A 17558-nucleotide genomic window follows, 5' to 3' on the forward strand; every position below is an offset into this window, starting at 1 on the left:
TTTTGTATTTGAGTAGAGCTGATTAACCATGCTGCGATAGTTTCGGCCGCACACATACAGGTAGCCGTTCTCCCACAAACTCCCCTCCCATCCAGGCCGCCACGTGACCTGGAGCAGAGTTCCCTGTGCTGTACAGCAGGTCCTTGATGTGACCCGTTTTAAACACTGCAGTGTGTACGTGTCCACCCCCAACTCCCGACCTATCCCTTCCTCCAACTCTGCCCTCCTGGTAACTCTAAGTTCATTCTCTAAGTCTGTGAGCCTGTTTCTGTTTTGTAGATAAGTTCATTTGTTTGACTTCTTTTTAGATTCCACATATAAGGGATGTCATCTGCTATTTCTCCTTCTCTGTCTTACTTCACTCAGTATGACACTCTCTAGGTCCATCCATTCCTACTCATTTTCTTAATGATGTATTTCAAACAGTAAATGTTTTAAACTTTGAAAAAGCCCAATGTATCAATTTTTCCTTTGCTAGCTCTTTCTGTGACCTCTCTAGGAAGTCACTGCCTACCCGAGGTCCCAAGAATAATCCCTTATGTTTTCTTCTTTAAGCTCTATGATAAGTTTTTGACTTTTATATTTAGGCCCATGTTCCATCTTGAATTAGTTTTTCTGTGAAGTGTGGAATTGGGGTTAAGAAGATTTTCTTTTTAAATAACGTCTTTAACATTGTTTAAAAATTATTCTTTGGCTGCAGCATGCAGGATTTCGGTTCCCCGACCAGGAATTGAACCCGCACCCCCGGCAGTGGAAGTGTGGATTCTTAACCACTGGCGCTCCAGGGAAGTCCCCCTTTTTCTTTTCTTTTTCTTTTTTTTAACCTGGAGAACCAGTTGCTCTGGCAATACCTGATGAAAAGACTTTCCTTTTTCCATTGACTTGCTTGTCATCCTCGTTATTTCTTATTAAGCAAAGATGACTTCAAACGAGCCACTCAGTAGACTGGAAGCCGTTAAAAACAGATTTCAAAATGTTCTCTGTAACGGTGCCAGGCTCACACGCCTGCCCGTGAAAGCCCTTCCTGTCTGGGAGAGAAGGGCGACGACCCAGCTAGTGAGCCATGCTGGGCCCGGGCCCTGGGTGCCCGTCCTGCCCATGGACGCCAGCAGCCGGGGTGCAGCTGGGACCCATTGGACGTGCGGCTTTAGAGCTGAACCCGCTGATTACACTGATGGATCCTTGCAGTTTAACCAGGTTCACGCACCCCCCTGAGGTCTCCGGTTTAACTCAGTGTGGCCTGGTCACCCCGCCCTCCGTAAGGCTTGTGTCCCAGTAGACAAACACACGCACGTGCTGGCTTGCACTTGAGCAGCGGAGACCGTGGAGGGCGCACCCCTTGTCTTAGGCCTGAGGCTGCAGAGGGCAAGGCGTGGCCACCGTGTGCTCGTCCGCCGGCCGTCCTGGCAGGCACAGGGCGTGGCGGGAAGGCTTTGGTCTTACAGAGCGGGGGTCTCGAGTTCCAGCTCTGCTCCCCGCTGCCCGGAGGACCCTGGGCCTGTCCTGAGCCTCGTGGTCTCAGCTCGCAGGGGGACGCACCATGGTCCTGCTCCACGAAGGACGGGCAGGCCCCCCAGCGGGTGTGGCGATGGCACTGGCGCTGGTCACCACAGTGCAGGAAGCAGAGCCGTCTGTCCCCAAGTGCAGAGTGCGGTCGTCTCAGGGATTACCTTTTCTTTCTTCTTTTCTCCTTCTTCACTACTCTCCTGTTTCACTCCCATGAAGACGTCAGGAGCTGGGCGTCCCCTGTGCCCCTGGAGGCGGGCCCACCTTTGGCAGGAGCGCCAGTACCCAGAGCAGACTGAGGGGTCGCATAAGCTCATGGGGCTGAGGTCCTGTGGAAACAACAAAGGCGGGAGCAGGAGGGGCCTGGCAACCCCGTGTGGCTGCAGGTTCCAGATCTGGGGCAGCAGGCTCAGGTGAGGCCTCCCCTGCCCGGCGTGTTCCTGGTTAAGGCCCCTCACGAGAGGGCTGACTACATCTCATCATGTTGAGAGGAACCTTCAGGAAAGCCCTCTGTAAGACCCCCACCCCCCACCCCTGCAGCCGCCCCGAACGTCAGCCCTACCTGCCCCGATGCAGTGCCTGGCCCCAGACATCTCTGAGCTCTGGTGGTTGGCCAATGAGCAGCGGCATGTTTTCTGAGCGTTACCCCCTCAGCTGGTTTGGGGGGAGCATTTCCATGAACACCTAACTGGTTTGGGGGCTCAAAGGGATCCCAGGCTGGGTCAGGAATGCCTGCAAGCAAAGGCCCCCGGAGGAAAGATCAGCAGTCCCGTGGGGCACTGCGCGCCTCCACTCCTGGGCCCTGGCCCTGGCTCGGCCAGGCTGGGGTGCAGCCTGCACTGGATTCCCCGGAAAGTCCGTGGGAAGCGACCGCGGATAACAGGGCAAAGCGACGCTGGGCCGGGCCTCCCGCTGGAGCACCGCCCCCACCGCCAGCTGCGCACGCGCGCTCATCAGATGTTTATCCCGGAGCCTGTGGTCCGCTATCAGCCTCCAGCATCACGCTGGGGAGGGAATCTGATTAGGAAAAGTGGTCAGGAGTAGGGCAGGCAGACTACAGAAGCGCCGGGCATGGAAACGGGGAGATGCCAAAGCACCGCAGTCCCCCATAAAGGTCGTCTCGGAAGCAGAGGCCGCTGGTCAGGAAACAAAAGCTCCCAGGCTTCCAGAACGGTCCCATCAGGTCACGGGCCTTCGAGCCCTGTGGCAAAGGCTCCGTCTCCTCCCTGGGGACAAGAAACAACTCCCCCCAGGCCCTGCGGCCAAACGCTGGGCTCCAGTGAAAAGGAAATAAAATCCTGTCCGTTCCCTCCGCCTCTGAGGAGCCCAGGGTCTCCTCCGCACCCCGCGCTCCTGCCCTTTGCAGAACAGAAGGAGGGAGACGGGCTGGGAGCCGATGCAGGAAAGCTTCCGGGGTCTGCAGTCCGTCCTTCGGTGTGGCTTCACTCATTCCGGGGCGGGAAGAGGCTGTCAGGCAAGAAATCATGTCTGGTGTTTTACACTTTAGTGGACTCCAGGGACCGATTAAGCAGCTCGAGCGCCCACGGACAGAGCGTCTCTAAAAGGAGCGGAAGGGCGCTCTTGCCTCACTGTGCCTCCCCGCTTCTCCCAAATGAAAGACAAGTATCCACAGGTTCTCGAGAGCAATGCTTTATTTTCTGAGAGTCCTGGAACCGGCCCGTTTATCGCAGGATGATGGATGCCTCAGTCCACAGACGGGATCCTTCTCTCCTTCACTCAGCAACCCTGGAGTCCCGGGAGTGCTGCGCCTGGGAAGGGGGGCCTCAAAACCTGCCCTCGACGCCCAGCTGCCGCACGGCCGCCTCCTGCACGGCCTGGTGGATGCCCCCGACCTCTCTCTGCGACAGCGTGCGCTCCATGTGGCGGTAGGTGATGCGGTAGCAGTGGCTGATCCTGTGTGTCCTGGAGGACAGGAGAGAAAGGCGGTGAGCACGGGCAGGTGTGTGAGCGTGGGCAGGTGTGTGAGCGCAGACAGGTGTGTGAGTGTGGGCAGGTGTGTGAGCACGGGCAGGTGTGTGAGTGTGTGAGTGCAGGCAGGTGTGTGAGTGTGGGCAGGTGTGTGTGAGAGTGCAGGCAGGTGTGAGAGTGCAGGCAGGTGTGTGAGTGCAGGCAGGTGTGAGTGTGGGCAGGTGTGTGAGTGTGAGTGCAGGCAGGTGTGTGAGTGCAGGCAGGTGTGTGAGTGTGAGTGCAGGCAGGTGTGTGAGTGTGTGAGTGCGGGCAGGTGTGTGAGTGCAGGCAGGTGTGTGAGTGCAGGCAGGTGTGTGAGTGCAGGCAGGTGTGTGAGTGTGAGTGCAGGCAGGTGTGTGAGTGTGGGCAGGTGTGTGAGTGTGTGAGTGCAGGCAGGTGTGTAAGTGCAGGCAGGTGTGTGAGTATGTGAGTGCAGGCAGGTGTGAGTGTGTGAGTGCGGGCAGGTGTGTGAGTGCAGGCAGGTGTGAGTGTGTGAGTGCAGGCAGGTGTGGGTGTGTGAGGGTGGGCAGGTGTGAGTGTGGGCAGGTGTGCCACCTGAGGGAGCAGCAGGCTTTCCTGGAGACTGAGTCGGAGCTAGGGGCCCGGGGCTCCCAGGGCACTCTGACCAGCAGGCGGGTTAGGAATGTGCCGGCCACGGGCAGCACACAGGTGATGCTGCCCTCCCCATGCTGTGCAGACAAGTCACCGATCCCCGCCTGCACCAGGCGGCTGCGGGCCTCCCTCACGGCGCAGCTGGGGGATGCCGCGACGCGGATCGCAACAGCACGTCTGCAGCGCGGCAGCTGCTGACCGTCGGGTGCCCAACACCTCAGCAGGGAGGCCTGGGCACCAGCTGGCAAGCCTGGGCCTCCAGCCCCCGCACCCGCCCCAGACACATCTGTCTCTCTCCTGAAGCTAAGCCACCAAATCCCTCCTCTCCAGCCCTGGCCGAGCCAGCCCTGCCATCCCCACCGCAGGTGACAAAGCTGGAGTGACGAGTGGTCCCGGGGAGGGCCCGGGGACGTCAGCCTGGCGCCATGTGCCACGTGCCCTCGGCCCAGACCCTTGAGCCGAGGGCCTCTGGGTGGCCGCTCCACACCCCCGGCTGGTGGGGACATCAAGTCATGCGGCTGCTGGGCAGAGAGCTGGAGGAACCCGAGGGTCACACACCGACAGTCCTTCAAACACTGAAACGCTCCGTCACCCTCTGGTCGTGATGGCTCCGTGAGTACACGCTCAAGAGGAACGAAAGCGTGTGTCCACACACGAGCCGACACGTGAGTGTTCAGAGCAGCATCAGTCACGCCAGCCAAAAGTGGAAACGACCCAAGTGCCCTTCACCTGGTGGGTGGACAAATACTCTCCCTCCGTGTGGAGAGTTACGCGGCCATGACGAGAAAGGGCGTTCTAATGCTACAGGCCAGAGGAACCCTGAACGCCCCAGGCTCTACTGCGAGGCGCCGGGCACGAAAGGCCACGCCTTATCCGACTCCATCTAACGAAATGTCCAGAATAGGCAAGTCCACACGGACAGAAAGCAGATTCCTGACAGCCCCGGGCTGGGGGTGCAGCTGGGCAATGGAGTGACTGCTAAGGGCGTCCAGGTATCTGTTGAGGGTAATGGGATGTCTGGAGTGAGATGGTGGTGAATATTACAAAAACCGCTAAGCTGAACACTTTAAATGGGTGTATGATGTCTGAATCACATCTCAATAAAGCTGTCCTACCAGAAGCAGAGAGTCGCCCTGTGGGCCATGGGTGGGCCTGTGCCGATGCCGTGTGCTCCTGGTGGGCTGCACCTCTGCTCTTCTGGTGCCCAGAGCAGTGTCTGGCATACACCAGGTGCTGCATAAAAGCTGCTGAACGAACTCCCGTACAATCACCGGCCCCTGGGGCGGCCGTCTGTGTTCAGGCCTCGTGGGGGTGGGCCAGCCTCGCCCCGCCCGCTGGGTCTCCCTGCCCGTGTTCTCCTCCTTCCTCCCACCCCTGCCTCTAACGGTGACGGAGGCGATGCCGTCAGCATCCCGAGGGGACGGCAGAGGGGAGGGAGGGTCAACATGGGGCGCCCCAAGCTCTCGGCCCACAGGAGCCTCGTCTCCACTGTGCCTCCTGGTTCGCGGAAGCAAAGGCTTTGTGGAGCCCTCCGGGGACCCCAGGCCATGGCGCCTGATGCAGAGGCTGTGTGCGGGCTGCAGGAGGCTCCCGGGCAGGCCTCGCAGTGGGGCTGGAGGGGCCAGGCCTGAACTGCCCGGGTCCCCGAGCAGTCGCGTCCCTGCAGAGGTGGAGCCCAGCTGGGCCCTGCTGGACGGCCTCCTGCGGCCGCTGGGGGCTCCTGGATCCAGGGTTCTGAGACACGGAGGGCTCTAGGGGAGGGTCAGTTAGTTAAGGAGGAGAAAAAGGGCAGAGAAACCACGGGCTGCAAACATTTACTAGAATAGGCATGGCGACGGGGCCTGGGCCCAGGCTGTCAGCAGATGGGGCCCCAGCAAGGTCGGAAGACAGTCTCCTGCAGGGAGGTGGGTCCCCAAGGCCTGCGTGGGGCCCATCTTCCTCCTCCCTCCCAGACCACACAGGCCCCACAAGCCTGGAGGCCTCGAGCCAGTGCCTCGTTTCCAGGCTACAACGCACATCCTGACTCCCAGAGTCTCTTCCATCGATGGGGCAACAGTGCAGACTCCGAAGACCTTTCCCGGCCACAGAGGAGACATGGGCAGAAGGCGCCGGGGCCTGGAAACTCTCAAGATTCACGAGTGCGAGATTGAAGTGTCCTCATGACATTGTTATTACACTTTTCCAGGGGTTCACGCAGGTCTCCGTCTCTCAGCTGAAACGTAGACTCGCCAGGCTGAGATTTTCCACCAGAGACAAGTGGGAAAAGTTTTATCTCCTTGCTCCTGAGTGCTTCTGAGAAGGCCCCTGTAAGGATTCTTGGGCTTCAAACAGCTTTTATAAAACACTGTAAGGAGCTGGGTGTAATGAATCATGAACATATGGATTAATTTTAAAAATGGAGAGAGAGTATTTGGCAGAATAGTTGGCAATAATTCAGTAGATTCAACTGAAAACCAACCAGGTCTGCCTCTTGCTGCCGTCCCTGGTGAGATGGAGAAAGGAGTGCCTTTTGTCTGCTTCCTAGAGACTTGTATTTGGAGCTTTCAGACGGAGGATGCACCTGGTCCTCCTTTTACTGGCGGGGAAACCTGGGCCTTGTCTGAGTGCAGGACTGAATCTCCCACCCCCGGGGAGTGGCCCAGCCATGAAGACCACGGAGCTGAAGGGTCTGCACGGCTCAGCATGGAGCAGATGAGAAGATGGAGTCCCCAGACGGGAGGGACGCCTGGAAGGGCCAGCCCCAAAGGTCTGGATAGGGCCTCTCTGATTCTTCTGCATCCTCTTAATGTGGCCTCTTTCAGCCCAAAAGCTTCCGAGTCGGGTACACAGATACCATGTGACCAAGTACCCAGACTACCACGCGAGCCAGGGACACAGAGCTGCCACGTGAGCCGGGTACACAGAGCTGCCATGTGAACCAGGGACACAGAGCTGCCACGCGAGCCAGGGACACAGAGGTGCCACATGACCTGGGTACACAGAGCTGCCACGCGAGCCAGGGACACAGAGGTGCCACATGACCTGGGTACACAGAGCTGCCACGTGAGCCAGGTACACAGAGCTACCACGCGACCTGGTACACAGAGCTGCCATGTGCACCGCACTCTGGGTGCACACCCCAGAGAACAGAGGCTCCCAGAGAACAAACCAGTGGCTACCAGAGGGGAGGAGGTGGGGGAGGGCAAAACAGAGAAGGGGGATGAAAGGGAGCAGACTGCTGGACATAAAATAAATAAACGATGAGGCTGGAACCTACAGTACAGGGAAAACAGCCAATATTTTATAATCAGTTTGTATGGAGTACGATTTACAAGAAACACTGAATCGCTGTGATGTACAGCCGAAACCAACGGCAGGTTGTAAACCAACAATCTGTCAGTGGGAAGAAGGTACCGTGAGGCTCACTGCTGCTCCCCAGCTCCTTCCGTTCTCGGTGGTGCGCTGGACGCCACCCAGAATGCGTCACCGCATGCGCAGGGCTGCTCCCAGAGGCGACGAGCTGTCCCGGGGCAGGTGCGGTTCTCAGAGTAAGAGGCAGTGCGACCCCAGACTCACTCCTGGCTCAAGTGATGCTGAAGCCCAGCCTCACGGCCACGCAGCAGACCCCTTGCCCCACCAGGAGGCTCAGGAGAGGGAACAGTGCGGTGGGAAGGGGATCAGGGAGGGGTCGGGGCATGAGGCATAGAGAACCCGGACCTGCAGCTGGAGCCCTGCCTCACTCCCTCCCTCACCCTCTGTGTCCATGGGATGCGGCTCCCAGTCTGCAGTGTGACAGTGACACATGCCTCCTGGGCTGGTGTGCTAGTGTGGGACCCACAAATGCTGATGAGACCCCGACGGCCCCGGGCGGTCTGCCCCACCCCCAACTCGTGCTGCTGATGGGGAGAGAAGGGGTGGGGAGGGAATAGGGCATGAACACCCCAGGGGCCTGGCTGGGAAGGCTGGTGAGGAGTGGGCTGGCAATCAGGGAGAGAGAAGAATTACTGCTTGGAACTGGACATGATTTAAATGAGTGCTCCGCACACTAAGCAAACCACAGCCCCCTCCCCCTCTCCGACCTTCGCTATATTAAAAAAGCCAAAGGGGAGAGGAGAAATGAAATCCTGGTCACAAGACCTCGGGTCCAGGGACTGTGTGCCTGGCTCCTAATGAACTGCTCTGGGCTTTCCGGGGACAGAGGTTTCGTGGGTTTAATGCAAGAAAGCACCCGGGCCCCAGGCCTGGCCATGAGACCTCCCGGGGGCGGGCTGGACCGAGCGATGGCTGGCTCACCCCGGCTCTGCATCCCAGATGACACTGTGGGAGTCCCGGGGGAACAAGCCGGCCGGGCTGAACCTCTGCTGAGCCCGCATGGATGAAGGGAAAGGGGCGCCCACCTGAGGGGCTTCAGGGAAGGGCAGAGCTGGGGTGCAGCCACTCTGGGGGCACTGGTGGTGGGAGCCAGGGGCAGTAGCTGGCATTGCAGGGGCGGGTGAGGGCTGGGCGGGCCGGCCGAGGGAGACGTCCTGCAGGAGGCGGGTCTTGGGTCGGAGCAGACCCCTGGGCCGTCCTGGGCCGTCCACCGTGTCGGCCACCCTCCCCGTGTCACACGTGTGAGTGGCGTTCACGTCTCAGGCTCAGCCGGTCTCGGGCCTGCCACTCCCAGGGGCCACTGTGAGTGCGGCCCCGTGTTCGCAGGTGGACACCACCGCCTCACGCAGCCTCTGCGGCGGCAATTTCTGCTCACAGGGATTTCTGTTCCTTGGAGTCATTCACCAGAAACCAGCCCGATGGTTCTTCTGACAGTCACTGCCTGGGGAACGAAACTCCACTCCAGGCCCTGACGGAGCGGGGAGGAGCTGGGAGAGAGGCTTGCTTCCAGAGCGGTCCCCAACCCGGGCCCCAGCACCCCCGGCTCCCCGCATGCCAGCAGCTGAAGAGGTCCTCAGAGACGCAGGCTTTGCCGGCAAGGCGAGCTGCTTCACATCAGATACTTGTCAAGCCCTCAGGGAGGCGTCAGCTCCCCCCACTCCCCGCCTACTTTATTCTCAAGGGTCCTGGAAATTTCCCTGCATCTTCTGGGGGCGGGGGGGGAGAGGGTGTCTCATGCCTCTAGGTCAGGAGGAGGAGACTCTGCCCTGGCCTTCTGGGGTGGGGGCCAGAGTTCTCAGTCTCCACTGCACATTCTGATGAAAGCAACTGCTCTGGGGAAGTTTCCTAAAAGCCTCTCTCATGGGGAGGCAGACAGAGGCAGCTCGGCCCAGCCCTACCGCTTCCCTGGTCTGGGTCTCGGGCCAGCTCCTCGTCATTGACCCAGGCTCTCACTCTAAGATGCAGATCACAGGCTCATGCGGTTTCTGAAGGACCAAACGACGATAATACACGTCACGTGTTCCGTACAGTTCAGGCTCTAGCCGACAACTGGTCTTATTATTCGTGTGCCCAAAGATTCTGCAGCCTCAGCTGGGGCCACAGAGAAAGGCCGCAAAGACCTTGGACAAGGTCACCTGAGCTGCAGCCCCCACACCTGCACAAACGGGTCCTAAGAAGACACGTGCTACAACCTGGGGGGAGCTGGGAGGCGTTGTGGTCGGTGAAATGGGGCCGACGCAGAAGGTCAGAGGTTACACAGCTCCACTCCCACAAGGTCCCAAGAGCAGCCAGACTCACAGAGACGGAGGAGACAGTGGTGGTCGCAGGGTCTGAGGGAGGGGACGGAGGCTCAGTGTTCAAGGCGGGCAGGGTTCCACTGAGGAAAGGAGGTGGATGGTGGTGACGGGGGAAAATGAGGACGTTCAGGAGGCAGGCGGTGGTGACGGCCGCACCGGAGCATGACAGTATCAGTGCCAGGGAAGAATGGCGGGGGGGATAAACTTCACGTTCTGCGGATTTCAGCACCACAAACATTTCCTTTTGGAGGAGAGTTGGCCCAAACCACCTAGTTGGCTATTGCTAGAAATGGAAATTGGGAATTCAAATTTATACTAAAAACAGAGAAATTGAAAACAATGATGAAAACCCCCACCAGGCCCCTGCTCAGCAGGGGCAGGACCATCCTAAGAGAATGGTGTGCTTGGCTTCCGCCTGCCCAGACGGCTCAGCTTCTTGGCGTCACTAACTTAGCAACCAGGCTGCCCTGCCTTTCACACAAGTGGTTTCGAAGCTCACCATGCTGTCACAGGGTTTACCACATTTGAAAAATTCTTTGCGACATTTCCATTGTCTTCCAAGCCGCCCTCCTACATCTCTAACAAACTTGAAGTAACGTCTCATGTGGCACAGATTTCCAAAGCTCCGTGCTCGTCCTTTGTGGGGAAGATTTGGAAGAGGTTTTCTTTTCCTCCCTGGCTGCGTCTGCCCAGCCCAAGTCGACACAGCTAACTTTAACTCCAGGTTGGCACATGGTGGCTTCCTGAACGAGCTGGCATCCCAGTGGATGAGCTGGGTCACAAAACACAAGATTTTTGGTAGGTGATGTGCTACATTTTCAACTCAGTCAGTTGACCTGCAATGATGTATTCTGCGTTGAGGCAGAAACTGCAGGAGATACAGAATGGGGAATAGCATTGCTTCATCAACACATCACGCAGTGGCTGTTGATACATCAACACTCACGCAGTGGCCGTTCTGTGCATGACACAGTGGCAGGCGAGGGGAAGAGGCACCCCAAAACAAGACATACAAGGTGGGAGATTACCACCTGTGTCGGGGCTGAGACGTGGGTGCGTGGCGTGGCCCCCCCAGGCACGGCTGTTACGCTGAGTGTTGGACGCAACCACAGGCTGTAGGTGACTTCGGGCTGAGAAAAGACTGGCGGGGAGATGCACTTACACCTCGATCTTCAGCATGAGTAGCGTCTGGCAGGTGAAGGGCAGGGACCCTGTTCTAGGTGGTGAAGGACACATGTGTTACTGGTGGGGGTGTTCATTATGTCTCCTCTTTTAACAAAGGATGCTGAGTGTATGCTCCAGGTATAAGAGGTCCAACGGGGAGCTGTCCGGAGGCTGCCTGATCTGCAGGGAGATGGCTTTAAAACTCTGGCTAAGAAGCTTCAGGGCTTCCCTTGTGGCTCAGATGGGAAAGGGTCTGCTTGCAATGCAGGAGACATGGGTTCGATCCCTGGGTTGGGAAGATCTCCTGGAGAAGGAAATGGCAACCCACTCCGGTATTCTTGCTTGGAGAATTCCATGGACGGAGGAGCCTAGCGGGCCACAGTCCACAGGGTCGCAGAGAGGCGTCCACGGGGTCGCAGAGAGGCGCACACGGCTGGGCAACTAAGCAGCAGCAAAGAAGCCTGAGCTGGAAGCAGAGTTCAGGGCTGGGCGCCTAAGGAAGCGCGTGGAAGGCGGGGGGGCCTGCTCCTGGCAGCTTCGCTGCAGCTAGAGGTTGTTAAACTAGCTTCTACAGCCCCCAACAATGGAGGGTTCCAGAGGTATTAACGCTATACAAAAACCATGTCACTGTCTGAATTAAGAGCCACCCAACCAAGGAGTGTGTGGCGGAGCTGCCCGTGAGTGTGCATGTCGTACAGCTTTCATTCTTTAATGAGGCCTGGAGGAAATGGGCTGACTATGTTGAAAGACTCGGTGACTAGTTAGTTACAAAGGAAGCACATGTTAGTAAAGAGAAATGTATACATATGTCCATGACTTATGTTTATTTCGCAAATGCTTTTGAGAAGAGACCCTCTGGGTCTAATAGTCGCGTCATCCCTCGACAAACAGTGAGAGGCTGAGGGCGAGAGCAGCCAAACAGGGCCTTGGCTGGGAGGACAAGCTTCCTCTGGACATAGACTCTAGGCTGGAATATGGCAGGGAGAGCTGATTAAACACGCATCATCCGAGCAACGTGTTTCATGGGATCACGGGCTCCAGCATCAGGGCCGTGGCGACTTTGTGGTCCAGGGTGGAGTGCTCGCTGCAGACCCTGGTGATGATCGCTTCGGGGGCAGCCCCCCCAGGAACCCACCGCACAGGCTGAGCGGGACCTTGCCCCACGGCGAACTGGCGAGGGCTCCCTGGCTCTCCTCACTGGCCCTGTGCTCACCCCAGCCCTTCTCCCCATCGACAGCCCTGCTGACCCGACAGCTCACTGTCAGCAGCAAAGCAGTCTGGTGATCTTGGTGGGGACCCCAGGACCAGAGGTGGTCAGAGTGACAAAGGGCCTGGGGGGGAGTGCCTGTAACGTTCAGCACCTCTGCCTGGGAGGCCAGACATCTGTCTGTCTCTCCGCGCCACTCATTCATTCACTCTCTCATTCGGTCAGCAAATGAAATGAACGTCCACCACATGGCGTGTGTTCTGCTGGACACTCAGAATGACCACCGCAGACATCTACTCCCCTGAGAAGCTGGTAGGAGGAAACACGCTGACACAAGCTTGTCCCAGACGCTTGTATGACTTAGGTATGGAAACAAATGTTAAATTCCAAATATTGACAAGACTGACGAAAGCTCTGGGCCTTGGCATCACATACCTCTTAAAAAACTGAAGACACTTTGTCAATAGTAACAGTAGCAGCGATAAGGAAAGTTGGCAATTATAAAGCTATGCAGCTTCTAGAACCTCACGCCCACATGACATCACTCAGTGGCTGTGACCACAGGGCAGTCCTGAGAGGTGGACACTGTCGCCTCTGCTTGCAGAGCAGGGCCAGGCCTGCAGAGACGGTGTGAGGGGGTGGGGCCAAGGCTGGAACCCCACTCCCTCCCCCTGCACTAAACTCGGCTCATCACCCCTCCCAGATGCACTCTGCCGGGCTGTTGATGTCCACAGTCACCGCCGGCTGCTTTTCAAAAGGGATATCCCACTAATAGATGAACCACAGGATGCCTTCTGAAACGTGACTAGGACTTTATCACAAAAAGGAAAAAATTGATTTGTTAGTAAATACTATACAGTGGAGAAAGCATAGAAGTACGAAGAAAAGAAAGGGCAAAAGAAGAAAGAAAAACACTGAAGGAAAGAAGGGCCTATTGAGCATAAAGTGCTGGCCCTTGAATATTTCATTCCATCTTTTCCCTGCATAACAAATATGGATTAAAAAAAAAAAAGCCAGAATGAGGGAAAACATAAGGTTGATGAAGGCAAAGTCAGACCTGGAAACCATGGAACACAGATATGCAGGTGGTGAGCTGAATGAATGAAGATGTAAATCTGGTTTAGAACTCACAGCCACAGTGGAAGAAGCCTGATCAGTCCCAAGGTCCTCACTGCCCGAGGGGAGAAGAGATTGTAGGGGTTCGGAGAAGGAAATCCACCCCAGAGAAAAGCCTAGGTGGGCTCCATACATGCAGCTTCAGCTGAGTAATCATTAGGATTTCTGGGTGACTTAGCCTGCCTTGCTGCAAGCTCTCCTTTAATTCTTATCGCAGTCCCATCATAATGGGGATTTCTGCCCCCCGCCCCCCTATTTTGCAGATGAGAAAACTACAGCTCAGAGAGGTTCCACGTGTCCTCCCAGATCACGCAGGTCGCAGGCAACAGTGGCGGGATTCCAGCTGCCTCCAAAGCTGTGCTTTTAGTCCTGGTTTGTTGCCTGACTTAGTGGCCAGGGTCTCAACCATGTTGCTCTTTCAAGGCAGCCGTGGGTTTCACAAGCCTATTCCCTTGATGAAACTTCAGAGAATAGCTCTAAAATGTACTTCCAAGAAAAAGCAATTTTGTCTGGGGCCAGGGAGGTGGGTCCGCTCAAGTGCACAGCATTTTTTTGGTGGTCTGGCCATCTCTGTTTTGTACATAAATCTGTTGACCTCTCCAGCTCTCAATAAAACCAAAGTAATGCTGTTTGCTCCCAACTAGTCCCTCAGTTAGGAAAAATGGAAGTCATGTGAACAAAGCATGGTCAGCAACTTGGAAGAAAGTACTAATAAAGTAAAAGTCAGAGTCAATAAACCATATCAAAATATAATTGAGTTGTGGCTGTCCATTTTCAAACTCAAGAGGGAAAAAATGTTCCTTTCTTGATATTTTCTTACTTCAAAAAAAGAGAAAAAAAAGACATTGAGCTTACATTTCTGGTGTACAGGAGAAAAACATACTCCATTTTCTAAGCTGAATTCTGCTCCTTATAAACGTTTAGGTGAGATTCAGTAAGACTGCTCAGGAGTCAATTTCAAAGGCAAAGTGTCAACAAGACACCTCCTTCGTGGGCTTGAGGTCCAATCTGACACTGCCATGCCTTGACGGAAGTACCGTGTGGGCCAGCAGCTTCCAGCTCCCTTACTTCATGCTGAGTTTCTTACTGGGCAAGGGACTGAGTGTTGGGCACTCAGCTGGGCTGTGCTTTGGACAGATTGCTAGAGCAGGTGATCAGAGAGTTAAGTCTGTCCCTTTCTCCCCCACAATCTGTTCCATGTACGACAATTAGCTCAGAATAAGATAGTACTGAGCCAAGAGGAGTCCAGGATGATGGTGAAACATGATCAACTGAAGATCCTACTGCAACATACTCCTAGATTTGCAAATAACACTTGAAAACATTGATAGCTGAGTAGATTATGAAAGCAAGGGGAATCTCCAAGTGAAAAAAAAAAACAAAAACAAACAAACAAAAAAACCCGTAATAATATGTGTCTAGAACTTGTGCTGCCCAGAGGAGGGAGCAGAATCAGCTACTGTAACCCAGAGTTCAGATTTTAATGTCTACCTGAGAACAAGAGTTGGAGGCTTTGGTCCACATGAAGCAAGAAACTGGACTTGAAATTCCCACACAAAGCTGAAGGGCTGCATCCCTGACACGAGAGTAGGCTAGGAAATGCTGCAGATCTTCAAGCTGAGACGTCAGCGCAAAACTGGTCCTGGGATGATGCTGCCTGTAGAGTCCCTAGACTGCCTGGCAGAGGACAGTGCAGAACAGCTCTGGAGGAAACGGGGGCCTCGAGGGGTCACTTCAGGAAAGGCCCCAGTGAACATAATCTCAGTTGGAAAACACAGAGCACATGAGGAGACAGCCCAGAACATGCCAGTCACCAGGCAAAACGCAGAAGAATCAGTATCCTGAGAATTCCAAACACAAGAACAATCCAAAAAGTGTTTCTAGTGATTAAAAGTTAGACATTTAAAAATACTTAAAGACATACAAGATATGAAAGAACATTATAAATGATAGCAGATCTGAAAAAAACCAACAGGTTAATAGAAAATGTATAGAAATAAAAATATAGTTATAACTTTAAAATGAGTGGAAGGGCTAAACAATAGACTAGATACAACTGAATACAGAATTAAAAAAACAGGAAGACAGACGTGTGGAACTATTTAGAACACAGTACGGAGAAGGCAATGGAGCCCCACTCCAGTACTCTTGCCTGGAAAATCCCATGGACGGAGGAGCCTGGTGGGCTGCCGTCTATGGAGTCGCACAGAGTCGGACACGACTGAAGCGACTTAGCAACAGCAGCAACAGTAGGGAAGTACAGAGGCTTCCCTGGTGGCTTAGACGGTAAAGAATCTGCCTGCAATGTGGGAGACCTGGGTTCGATCCCTGGGTTGGGAAGATCCCCTGGAGAAGGGCATAGCAACCCACTCCAGGATTCGTGCCTGGGGAATCCCATGGACAGAGGATCCTGGTGGCTGCAGTGCATGGGGTCACAAAGAGTTGGGCACGACTGAGCGACTAAGCACAGCACAACAGGGAGGCAAGTACAGAAATGAAAATCCTGGAGAATGTAAGAAAACTCAGATGAATATGAGTCCCAGAAGAAGAACAGAGGACATCTGAGAAGATAATGGCTGGGGAATTTCCAGAAATAATGAACTCCTCAGACTCAGGAAGCACAGTAAGTTCTGAATGGGATTTTAAAAAACTCTGCCCTAAGCACATGGTAATGCAACTGCAGAACAATTAAGACCAAGAGATGCCCTTCATAGCAACTAGAGGGGAAAAGGAGAAAACTTGCAAAGGAGCAGTTAAAGACACGTGAGACTTCTCAGTGGCTCCAAAGAAGTCAGGAGGCGACGGAATAATATCAACAAAATGTGGACCTATACAGTTACACTCAGCTAAGCTGTTATTCTGGAATAATGGCAAAATAAAAACATTTTCAAAGTGAGACAAAATGACAAGAGTTACCACTCAACACCGGCAATGAAAGCCCTATGAATGGTATCGTTCAGGAGGAAAACCAGACTCAAAAGAAGTGAGCAGCAATCATAGGCTGGATGGTTTAGATCACAGAGGAGTGAAAAGCAGGCTCACTCTCCAGCAGAACTGCTGACAGGGGCTGGTCTCAGAGGGCCCACTTCTCCAGGGGCGGTCTCCATCTGGGATGCTGTTCCAGATGCCCTCAGTTGGGGTAAATAACTCAGGAAAGCTGACTTTCTGTTTTGGTTGTTACCATCAGTTCCGGGCTTCCCACAGAACCTTACCACTCGCGAAACACGTGGTGAGTCAGGCCAGCAGAGGCACTGAGAGACCTGCTCTCATTCTGGCAAGTTCCTGACTCTCTCTGAGCCTAGCGTTCGACACCGTTAAGTGGGGCTAATAAAACACGGGCTTCCCAGGTGGGTCAGTGGTTAAAAAAAAAAAAAATCTGTCTGCCAGTGTAGGAGACGCCAGAGACGCAGGTTCCATCCCTGGGTTGGGAAGATCCCTTGGAGGAGGAAATGGCCACCCACTCCAGTATTCCTGCCTGGAGAATCCCACGCACAGAGTAGCCTGGGGGGCTGCAGTCCACAGAGGCGCAAAGAGTCGGACATGACTGGGCAACTGAGAACCTAACACAAATAGACTTATGAGATAAGATCACAACGTAATGCCTGGTACAAAATGCATACTCAATAAAAGATAGCATTTACTATAGTTAGTATTAGCATTATAAGCCTTGGTAATTAATTTGTTTAATGAGCAGGGCATACATCTATTTAGGTTAATAAAAAGTTATGTGTCCCCTGATTTACTTAAAAAGAAAAAAAACAAGCAAGAGCATTGACATTAGTTGTAATGTACTGGGCGCCAGGCGCTCAGCTGCGTCCGTTCACCCTCGCGCCGTCTCGGCCCGTGAGCACCCCCGCCGGCCCACAGCTGAGCAGCCTCTCCATCAGCACCTCCGGGGCGTGGGTTCAGTCTGGACCACCCACTCGTATCCAAACTGTAGGGAAGAGGCTGGTGGGTCTCTCTCTGAAACACTGTGGCGACTGTGCTCGACTTGGAAGACATATCCCGGTTGGTTCTGTTTTTTAAAAACCACTCTCTGCGGTTACTTCGGGGCACAGGAAAAATCAAAACACGGCAGAGACAAGTGCCAGGTGTGCGGCGCCCTTTTCGGCAGACGGGACGCAGCCATGAAATTCTCGTGCACATTAACACGGGGAGGCGGCGCCCAGGTTACAGACGGCCGAGCGCCGTGGCCGATCGCTTCACGGTTCACTAAAATAGGCTCATTCACTCGGCCTGCCGGTGTGGACCAGGTCTGTTCCAATGACAAGAACAGCAGCTCACGAAACGCAGGCAAGTGTCCATCAGAAGAGCTGCAGAGAGATCTCGCGTCCGTG

At 54.9% G+C, this 17558-nt stretch overlaps 1 protein-coding gene across 5 annotated transcripts in view; it reads right to left on the reverse strand.

The window, feature by feature from the left end:
- Positions 1–3140: 3140 nt before the first annotated feature.
- FARS2 (phenylalanyl-tRNA synthetase 2, mitochondrial) overlaps positions 3141–17558 on the reverse strand; it is a 305489-nt gene continuing 291071 nt past the window's right edge. For all 5 annotated transcript variants that reach the window (XM_070778461.1, XM_070778459.1, XM_070778458.1 and 2 more), the window contains one exon: positions 3141–3429. In XM_070778461.1, the coding sequence (XP_070634562.1) occupies positions 3291–3429 (139 nt within the window). In that variant the 3' untranslated portion in view covers positions 3141–3290. The remainder of the gene's footprint in view (positions 3430–17558) is intronic.

Source organism: Bos indicus, chromosome 23 (genome assembly GCF_029378745.1).
Source record: "Bos indicus isolate NIAB-ARS_2022 breed Sahiwal x Tharparkar chromosome 23, NIAB-ARS_B.indTharparkar_mat_pri_1.0, whole genome shotgun sequence".
NCBI lineage: Eukaryota > Metazoa > Chordata > Mammalia > Artiodactyla > Bovidae > Bos > Bos indicus.